Here is a 10,942-nt window from a genome sequence, read left to right as displayed (position 1 = left end):
CAGTCCTGTTTAGGGAAGCTTTTAAGGATTGATTTTTTATTATCTGAAAACATAAAAACATCAATCCTTAAAATGTAAGCTGCCCAGAGAGGCTGGGGTAACCCAGCCAGATGGGCGGGGTATAAATTTTATTATTATTATTATTATTATTATTATTATTATTATTAATTTATTATCATTTATTATTATTATTATTATACAAATAATGTATGCAGGCCTGTATATATTGATGAGGTGAGGATCACTTCCAGTTTTCCAGTGCGAAGAGTTCAGGAGAGACTGACTGATTGTACGGGGAGAAATACGTGGTCTTCCTCTCAGTTTACTTTCTCTCCTAGGGTGGCGCTGTCTGTGGTCTAAACCACTGAGCCTCTTGGGCTTACGGATTGGAAGGTTGGTAGTTTGAATCCATGTGACTCTGTCCCAGCTTCTGCCAGCCTAGCAATTCGAAAGCATGCCAGTGCAAGTAGATAAATAGGTACCACTGCAGCAGGAAGGTAAATGGCATTTTCCGTGCACTCTGGCTTCCATCACGGTGTTCCATTGCATCAGAAGCAGTTTAGTCATGCTGACCATGACCCGGAAAGCTGCCTGTGGACAAACACCAGCTCCCTCGCAGTGCATCCTACTGCCACTGCTGCCTCCCAGGGTGTGGTGCTCGCTTCATGTTCACCTTTGACCAGTCTCTGTTGGGCCACTAATGCTGGGGACATCCTCTTCCCAGGCCCCTGTGGGGCAGTGTGAGGAGGCACCTCTCTTTGGGGTGGGTATGGGGCAGCTCAAAAACCAGGGGTGGCAGCAGCAGCTGCCCGGAGGACTTCCCAATGAGAGGAGGCTGAGGAAACACTCCACAAGGGAGGGTGTTTGAAAAAGGGTGAGAGGATCCCACCCAGCTCTGCTGGCAAGGTGTGACATAACTGGGCTCCTGAGCCCAACAAGGTGAGCAGCAGAAAGAATGCAAGGGAGCCGTGGACTCAAATAGGTTGAAAAACCTCTGTGATAGACCATTTGGGACACTTGTAACTTGCAATCTGTCTTCCCGTGACAAAAATCACACAGAGGACCCTAGATAAACTTGCATCTTTTTCGAGGACAAACCATTTCTCTATCACTGCGTTGTTGACAAATTGGAATTATAGTGGAACCTCGGCTGTTGAACATTTCAGAAGTCGAACGTTTCAGGTTTTGAACGCCGGCAAGCCGGAAGTGAATACTTCTGTTTTCGAACGTGCCTCAGAAGTCGAATGGCTTCTTAGGCACATTTCTCCATTTTTTCAATGGATTTTGCCAACCGGCAATTGCACCTCGGTTGCCGAATGTTTCAGAAGTTGAACAAACGGATTACGTTCGACAACAGAGGTTCCACTTGGTACAAAACGGAAAGGCAGTCTTCTCAACCTTTCACAAGCAGCAGTGGAAGTCTCTCTGCTGGCATCTTGTGGAGAAACTAGCTGTTGCAAGCCTTGTTTACAGACCCTTTCTGTTTTTATTTCCATCTGTTGGAGAGAAATTGCGTAAGACATCCACCCAATAAGGCTGAAACAATCCTTTTGTAAATAATAAAGTAGTCTCTGCAGCTTGGCTGCCAGCCCCATCATATATTTATCTAAATCTAGATATGAACTACAAATTAAGAACGGACCTCCGGAACGAATTAAGTACTTAACCTGAGGTACCACTGTATAAGCTAAACAAGCTATAGCTTAGGGCCCCACTCTCTTGGGGGCCCCCAAAAAATTAAAGAAAAAAAAACTGGGTGTACATTTCCAAAATATAAGATAAAAAACAAATACTGTAAAATAAAACCTACATACAGCAACCGTGTTTTGTGTTCTGTAGACTCCTATGATGTAAGTAATGGGCCCCGTCTGCTAGTCTGCTCCCTAAAATATCACTGGTTTGCTCATTTCTGTATATAGTGGTAACTCGGGTTAAGAACTTAATTCGTTCCGGAGGTCTGTTCTTAACCTGAAGCACCACTTTAGCTAATGGGGCCTCCTGCTGCTGCCATGCCGCCGCCGCATGATTTCTGTTCTCATCCTGAAGCAAAGTTCTTAACCTGAGGTACTATTTCTGGGTTAGCGGAGTCTGTAACCTGAAGCGTCTGTAACCTAAGGTACCACTGTATAGGGTGCCTATATTCTGCATGGACTGGTTGCATTCAACACAAAAAAACTGCGACAAATTGTTGTTGACAAAGGACAGCTGGACATATAAAGGGCCCCATTACCTTCAGTAGCTTAGGGCCTCATCAAACCTAAATCCGGCTCTGGTTACATCAAATGCAATTTGACTGAAGTTGCCCCCTCTCGGTCCCAGCTACACGCAGAAGCATTATGACCCGTCCATTAACAGCGGGGCGCTTTGAAATGTTAAAAAACGCCCTGTGATCTTCGGATAAAAGGCGGAATATAGATGTAATGTAATTAATAATAATAAATTGTTGGGTTGAAATAAATGACAGACGAATGACAAGTGTCATATGGGAGGCATCTACCGAGTATGTCTCGGGGAGTCCCTTTTATTGAATATTACAGAATTGCCACATATGTGCTTATTGCTGATTGGTTAACACAAATACAATGCAAGGGTTGTATATAGGTATTAATCATCAATAGATTAAAGGTTGGGAAAGGGAACACAGAATTGGACAGGTGTGAAAACCTCCTTTAAACTATTACTTTAAACTATTACTAGTGATTGATATAACAAAACTTAAAAGAGCATATGAACTATTACTAGTTTAACAGCATAACTGAACAAGTCAGGGTACGATGTTTCATGAACTTAATGTGAACTGAACATTCTAGGGTAGGAAGGAATGCTTCAGCTTAGAACGGCCATGTGCAGAAGCAAAACTTCCCATCCCATCAATAAATTAATAAAATAAAATAAAATAATAATAGAATAAAATAATAATAGAATTGGTAGCAATGCGCTTATTGGTGCTATCGGTACCCCACAATCATAAAGCATCTCCGAAACTCCGGATTTCTTCTTTGTTTTCTGCTGGCAGCTCTCATTCTCAAGGTGCGGGAGATAAGGAGGGGGGGGGGAAATCCCAATTTAAGAACTCGGCGTGTGCTTGTCTTTACCTCGCGTAGCTCTGATTTTTTCCAAAGCTCTACGTTCCAGCAATGCGCATGCGCAGCCCAAGCCGCCGGAGCAGCGTGAAAGGCTGGCGGAAGCGAGCTCTCTTTCCTCTTCCGGTGTGGGTGCCATCGCTGCCGCAGCTCCAGTAAGTTGAGGAGAAGCGGGGTCTTTGGCGCAATCCGTCGCCATCCTCTCGGGCCGGTTGGGAAGCCGCAGTGCCGAGGTGGTCGGGGGGCTGGGGTGACTCTGCCCGACCGGGATGGGCTCTGGGGTGGCTCGGGGGGTCGCGCAGGGCTGAGTCTTGTCGGTGCTCGTCTTTCTCGGATGGGAAGAATATACTTTAATGCGGGTCTCTGGGGATGGAAGGCCTTTGCTCTCCCTCTCTCTCTGCCACCCCCTTTTTAAAAGCTATGCTGTATCTTGTAGCGGGGACAGTTTGCGGGATTTCCCCCCATGCAATCAAGCGTCATAGAAGGTTTTATGAAACAAAACGCAGGTCTCTTTTCAAATAAATCCCCCATACTACTGCTGTTCCGCGTGCATTTCGTATAAATGTTATTTATTGAATTTGTATACCGCCCTTCAACCTAGATCGCAGGGCGGTTCAGAACATAAAAACACAAAATGCATAATAAAAAAGAACAAACCCTCCCAAATAAAGCTGCTTCTAATTAACACACTTCAAGGGGTAAATATTGAATCTAAAAACACAGAACGCCCTGCGTAGCTTTCTCCCCTTACTTGCACCCTCCGATTTCGTTGAGTGGGATTGGGGTGTTTTAAGACACCTGCGTGATGTGGTGGTTAAGGGTACCTTGGGGATCTGGGTTCAGATTCACCCCCCCCCCATAGCCATGAAGTTCACTGGGTGGCTTTGGGCCCAGTCGTTGTGTTTCGAATTGATCCACCTGGCAAGGTTGTGAGGATACAGTAAGGGAGGAGAAGAATCACATGTGCCAGCTTCACCTCCTTGGGGGAAAGGTGGGCTAAAAGTATTATATAAATATAATTAACAAGACCATAGGGCCTATGCATACACATGTATATAGGACTATAAGGAATAGGGGGGGGGGTGGAAACCCTGTCACCACTGCTGAGAGCTTGGTAAGTTAGGAAACGATTGGCTAGCCCTTTTAAGTCCTTGGCTGCCACCACCCCAGAGGAAATCCTGCATATTCATTCATTTTTCAATTTTTATACCGTCTTTCTATCTTACAATGCTCAAGGTGGTTTACAAGATGCAGAAAATGTACATCTTATAACAATCCAATGCAATGCAAAAATGTGATAATAAAACAACTTTAAAATAGGCACCCTACATCAAAAAAGTAACATTCAACAATCATTAGAATAGTACTAAATAATAATAATAACATATAAAACAGAAATCCACTCAACTGTTAAAATAAAAAACTTCCAAGCTATAATCAATAAAACAATGGCAAGCCACAGTACATAAAATAATACAATACAAATTGAGAAGCAGAGACTAGAGGGTGGAGCAAGGCAGGTGGAAGGAGGTCTTGCCGGACGAAGTCTTTCCCCTCACATTTCTTACTCCAGGCACAGCTTCCTTATGAGGAATATACTATTCTGTGCATACATATAGTACCCCTGTGTGTGAATTTTGGGGGAATGTTAGATTTTCAAATAGTGATGTGCAGGGATACATCACGAGTGTGTCTGTTTACATTGTTCTTCCTCTCCTTTACAGAGATGGGCAAGTTTATGAAACCAGGGAAAGTCGTCCTTGTCCTCGCTGGGCGTTACTCCGGACGCAAAGCTGTTATTGTTAAGGTGAGAAAGTTGGACCTTGAGGACAATGTATTTTTAGGAGCAGGAAGGCAGAAACTTCTGGCAGATGGAGGAATAAGGTCTAATCTCTCTAGGCCGCTGTGATTGCTGATGTGATAGTACAGTGGTACCTCTAGCTATGAACAGGATCCGTTCCAGAGCCCCGTTTGCATCTAGAGGTAAACGTAATTAGTGACAGCACGTCTGCGCACGTGTGCCCCGCTTCTGCGCATGCGTGTGATGTCATTTTGAGTGTTTGCACATGCGCAGCAGCAAAACCCAGAAGTAACGCACTCCGTTACTTCCGGGTTGCCGCGGAGCGCAACTCGAAGCTTATTCAACCCAAGGTATGACTGTAAATTGCTCTGTATCCCTGGGTCCAAAACAGTGGAGAATATTTGGTGTTACCTTTTTAGCCACACAGCTAGAGCTCTTGCAGTGGCTTACAAAATTGTACAAAAGAGGCTGCTATCAACTAATAAAGTAAGGTCATAAGCCACAAAACCACAGAAGGCCGCGTAAAAATTGCATCATAACATTTGGTTGCCGGTCCCACTTACAGCAATGAAGTTGCTTTTGCCTGTTAATGTGCCCCTGAATCTTTGTTGAAGGTAGTTAGTTTCATGCTAACTCTACTGTGCCTGATCCTTCTAACGGACCTCTTTCATACAGAATATTGATGATGGCACCTCTGACCGCCCCTACAGCCACGCTCTGGTGGCTGGCATCGATCGCTACCCACGCAAAGTGACAGCAAGCATGGGCAAGAAGAAAATTGCCAAGCGTTCCAAGATCAAGTCCTTTGTGAAGGTCTACAATTACAACCACTTGATGCCTACCAGGTTAGTGAGGAGCTTGATATATGCAAGAGGAAAGGGAAATGGGAGACTTTCCTCTGTCCTTCCAGTACAGTCAGCTTGACGTTTCTGCGTCTCTGCCTTCCCTGCCTTTGGGCGTTTAGGGGAGCCCAGGTGACAGGGCAGAACTGCCTTCAGACCTATAAACCACCTGTTATGGAAAAATCTAGGTGCGAGGCTGCTCAGTCACCCAGTTCGTCGGGCAGAGCCCATGGGTCCCTGCAGAATAAAGGAAGAATTCCAGCCAACCTGAGCAAATAGCTGTAGACCAAAGTTTATTGCGCAATAGGTTCAAAGAGCAAATTTGAACCCCGAGGATGGGGGTGACAAAGACTTTTAAAACTTTCCCACCATATCCCAGAATACAGTTCGTACAGCATCATTGCTACATCACTGACATGTCACAAAAGGGGAAGGGTTAACCTTGGCAAACATGTCCAGACAAGCCCTTGGTACAAGATTAGCATAAGCAGACATGGCAGGGCAAGACTCAGGTATAAGATTAGCATAGACAAATACAGTGGTGCCTCGCAAGACGAAATCCGTTCTGTGATTCTCTTTGTCTAGCGGTTTTTTCGTCTTGCGAAGCAAGCCCATTGACGGATTAGCGCTATTAGCGGCTTTTAGCGGCTTATCGGCTTAGAAAAAGGGGGGGAGGGAAAAAACCCCGCAGGAACTCGCAAGACATTTTCGTATTGCGAAGCAAGCCCATAGGAGATTCGTTTTGCGAAACACCTCCAAAACGGAAAACTCTTTCGTCTGGCGAGTTTTCCATCTTGCGAGGCATTTGTCTTGCGGGGCACCACTGTATGTCTTAAGTACCCACCACCCAAAAGTACAATAGAAGTTCCTTTGCATGTCTGGAGCCTGAGGTGAGTCAGGTGATGAGATTTGGCTTCCTTTGGCTAACAAGGAGCCCAGCAATTGTCACCTCTGGGAACTTCCTAGAGTTCTTTTTCAAGGGGAAAATAGCTTTGGAATGGAGGAAACTGGGAAAGGGGATGATTTTATATTATTTTTAAAGCTAGGTAACTTCCCTGAGCTGTCAAGTTGGAAGGATACATTCAGGCATAATATTTGTAATATTTAACTTTAAAGATGTGCCCCCCCCCGGTAATTTCCGTAACGACCCCATTGTGTCTTTTGCCTAGGTACTCTGTTGATATTCCCCTTGACAAGACCGTTGTCAACAAGGATGTCTTCAGGGACCCTGCGCTGAAACGTAAAGCCCGGCGGGAGGCCAAAGTGAAATTTGAGGAGAGGTGAGTCTTCAGGAAAACACGTACACTTTGGGGGTATTGTGAGTTGTGGCCAAATACTTTTTATTACGTGTGTATCCAGGTGAGCATAGAGATGTGTGTTTTACCTGTAAAGAGTAGCAGACTCTGGGCCTTCATCCCTGGGTTTCCCACACCCTAAGCCTTGTCACCTAGTCCAGTGTTCCTCAGACAGTGGGCTGGGACCTGCCAGCAGGCCTTGAGCTGCTCGAGGCTCACTTGTCTGCTCTCCCCCCATGGCATGGCATTGCTGTTTTGCTGAACCAATGCTAGCATCAGCCACACCTTGCATGCTGAGCAAAGGTGTCTAGAAGACAAAGGGAGGGTGGGTAGGTAGGTAGGTCTCCCTCCTCTGATAGGAGTGAGACAGTGGAGGCTGGTACATTAGGGCAACAGAAGCACTGCCCCACCAACCTCAGCTAGCCCCTGCCTGGCTCCTTTGCAGGGGTGGCACCCCCCCCATCCGCTTCCTCCTCCATAGTCCTAGTGTTGCCCATTGCAGAATTCAACAGGAAGGAGGGTGGGCACAAAAGTTGGCTCTGGCAGCGTGAAGCTTCCCTTTCCAATCCCAATGGGTAGTAGCCACTGCTTCCTTTTGAGCCTCCTCTCTGGATACTCGTGTTGATGGAAAGCTGCCTAAAATGGAGCTGAGTTGCCTTAGCTGAAGGGAAACTGAACTGTGGAACTCCTTGCCACAAGGAAAACACTGGCATTTAGCAATTTCCAGAGGTGGAAAGAGATGTCAGTCATTGCCAGTTGATCCTGCAAAAATGCTCTTGTTTTGTGACTGGAGGGGCTCAGTAATTTTTAGTTTTCTCAAGTGGGCCCTTGTGGAAAAAAGTTTGAAACCCCCTTACCTAATCCATTGCACACATCAACCGGCAGGGGCTTTGTGGTTTAGGTTATGACTTCCTTGTACATTAGGCAGTTTGATGCTGGGCTGCTGTTCACATAATGATACTAACAGGAGATCTTTCTTCATTCTCTTTCAGATACAAGACGGGCAAGAACAAGTGGTTTTTCCAGAAGCTCAGATTCTGAGTGGCATGCATTTGCACCAATAAATATTTTTGAAAAGCCCATTTTTCCTCATTTTTTATTGTCAACACCCTCTCTCTTGTGGATTAATTGGGGGAACGGAGGGAAGAGGAGTAAAACACTATGGGGCTATGAAAATCTTGTGGCATCGTAAGAATTGCCGCAGGATCAGACTGCTGGCCCTTCTTGTCCAGCATTCCATTCTCGCAGTGGTCAACCAGATGCATGTGAGAAGCCTTCTTGGGAGGTTTTTAAGCAGAGGTTGGATGGGTATGGATGCTTTAGCTGAGATTCCTTCATTGCAGGGGTTGGGCTAGGTGATCCCTTGGGACCCTTACAACTCTATAGTTCTGGGATAAGCCTAGAAGCAGGACATTAGTACAGTAGCAGTTATGTAGACGTCATTGCTCAGGAGAAGGCTTTTTTAGGCAACTGCATGAAATAATAAGGTATTATTACTCCCCACATAGGAACTTTTATCCTAGAGTGGTGGTTTAATTGTAGGAACAGTTTTCAGGGTCCCATAATGTAGAAAAAGTATACAACAAATATAGGTGTTGATCTCCATACATAACCCACAAAACGGGTTTTGTGTACTTGGCATTGCTTTTCCTTTGCAACCAGCTTGAACCAGGTCTCTGCCTATCTAGGTGTAAGGAAGTGTGAGAGCCATGTAAATCTCTGGATTTAGAGATGTTTGGGTTCTGTCTTCCCACCCAGAGTGGGATGGGGAGCTCACTGCGGTAGATGCATTATAGCTGGCATGATGGAAAAAGGAAAGGGGGATTCCTTGTGTATTGGGGTCTTCATGTGCTTTCTCCTATTACCCTCTCTGCAACTTCCCCATCTGCTTCCTTTAGATTTGAGGGTCTGTGTTAGGCAAGGGGTACTCCCTCTGGTGCGGGACACGTGTTCATCCTGGGGCAGTTTGTCCACCTTTGGTCCCCACCCTGCTCTCCTCTCTCACCTGTGGCTCCTAGAAGCTGTCAGCTTGCGACAGCAGCCGCATCCCAGAAACTGCTTCAACTGGCAGACTAAACCAGGACAGGGTAGTTGATGGGTCTCAAACCCTGGATGAGTTAGGGATTTCCCCTGCATGCGCAAACAGGCTCTGTAGGATTGAGTTAAGGCGGTTTCTGCCCATGCTGCAGAGGGCAGTGAGGGCAGGTGGGGTTTGGCAAACCTTGGAAAGTAGGAAGGAAAAGTGATCCTAAACCTCTGCTGCCTTACGGGATATCCTCGGGGGAAGAAAAGGCTTAAGGAGTGGAGTCCCTAAGACTGTTGGCCTCCTTCCGGTAACTGCAGCCTAGGTAAAGGGTAAAGGGACCCTTGACCATTAGGTCCAGTCGTGGCCAACTCGGGGGTTGCGGCGCTCATCTCACTTTATTGGCCGAGGGAGCCGGCATACAGCTTCCGGGTCATGTGGCCAGCATGACTAAGCCACTTCTTGCGAACCAGAGCAGCGCATGGAAACGCCGTTTACCTTCCCACCTATTTATCTACTTGCACTTTGAGGTGCTTTCGAACTGCTAGGTTGGCAGGAGCAGGGACCGAGCAACGGGAGCTCACCCCGTCGTGGGAATTCGAACCGCCAACCTTCTGATCAGCAAGTCCTAGGCTCTGGTTTAACCCACAGCGCCACCTGCGTCCCCTAGTTGGTTCCAAATGTACTGCTCTGCTTTCCTTTGGACCACATCAGTGGTCTTGTCTGGGCAGCCTAGGACCTCAGGCTAGTGCCCCAGGGAGGTTACTTCAGTGCTGCTAGTGCAGCCAAAACAACGTGGTTGGCAGCAGTTACCAGTTATGGGTCTCTGCGGTCACAGTAGGTACTGTGATTCTTCAGCGATTCCCAGAAGAGCGCTCCATTGTCTCTCAAGACAGATGAATGCCAATAATAATAATAATAATAATTTATTATTTATACCCTGCCCATCTGGCTGGGTTTCTCGAGCCACTCTGGGCGGCTTCCAAAAGAACACTAAAATACACTTAAACCTGTTAAACATTAAAAACTTTCCTAAACAGGGTTGCCTTCAGATGTCTTCTAAAAGTTTGGTAGTTATTTTTCTCTTTGACATCTGGTGGGAGGGCGTACCACAGGGCAGGGGCCACTACCGAGAAGGCCCTCTGCCTGGTTCCCTGTAACTTCGCTTCTCGCAGGGAGGGAACCGACAGAAGGCCCTCGGTGCTGGACTTCCGTGTTTGGGGTGAACGATGAAGGTGGAGACACTCCTTCAGGTATACTGGACCGAGGCCGTTTAGGGCTTTAAAGGTCAGCACCAACACTTTGAACTGTGCTCAGAAACGTACTGGGAGCCAATGTAGGTCTTTCAAGACCGGTGTTATATGGTCTCGGCGGCCGCTCCCAGTCACCAGTCTAGCTGCCGCATTCTGGATTAACTGCAGTTTCCGGCTCACCTTCAAAGGTAGCCCCACATAGAGCGCATTGCAGTAGTCCAAGCGGGAGATAACTAGAGCATGCAGCACTCTGGCGAGACAGTCTGTGGGCAGGTAGGGTCTCAGCCTGCGTACCAGATGGAGCTGACAAACAGCTGCCCTGGACACAGAATTGACCTGCGCCTCCATGGACAGCTGTGAGTCCAAAATGACTCCCAGGCTGCGCACCTGGTCCTTCAGGGGCACAGTTGCCCCATTCAGGACCAGGGACTCCCCCACACCTGACCACCCCCTGTCCCCCCCAAAACAGTACTTCTGTCTTGTCTGGATTCAACCTCAATCTGTTATCCGCGATCCATCCTCCAACCGCCTTCAGACATGGTTGGCATGGAAGTGCAGAACAGATGGGAGCACTTGAGCAAATCCGTTGCTAACACTGTTCTCCAGTGCTTTTCTCTTGTCGAGCTGCCCCTCCGCAATGCTGAC

At 46.9% G+C, this 10,942-nt stretch overlaps 1 protein-coding gene across 2 annotated transcripts; it reads left to right on the top strand.

Annotated features, from left to right (window-relative positions):
• Nucleotides 1-3,137: 3,137 nt before the first annotated feature.
• On the top strand, nt 3,138-8,103 carry RPL27 (ribosomal protein L27). Of its 2 annotated transcripts, none has more exons than XM_083470369.1 (5): nt 3,138-3,238; nt 4,808-4,890; nt 5,560-5,729; nt 6,896-7,006; nt 8,014-8,103. In XM_083470369.1, exons 2-5 carry the CDS (start codon nt 4,810-4,812, stop codon nt 8,060-8,062), a joined length of 411 nt encoding a protein of 136 aa, XP_083326495.1. In that variant the 5' UTR covers nt 3,138-3,238; nt 4,808-4,809; the 3' UTR covers nt 8,063-8,103. The 2 variants fall into 2 exon arrangements, with proteins under 2 accessions (XP_083326495.1, XP_083326496.1); XM_083470370.1 differs by having other exon boundaries at nt 3,237-3,316.
• The last annotated feature ends 2,839 nt before the right edge of the window (nt 8,104-10,942 follow it).

This window comes from Podarcis liolepis (genome assembly GCF_965112155.1).
Source record: "Podarcis liolepis genome assembly, chromosome: 13".
Lineage (NCBI taxonomy): Eukaryota > Metazoa > Chordata > Lepidosauria > Squamata > Lacertidae > Podarcis > Podarcis liolepis.
The sequence above is the reverse complement of the archived record's forward strand: the minus strand, read 5'-3'. Positions and strand labels throughout refer to the sequence as shown.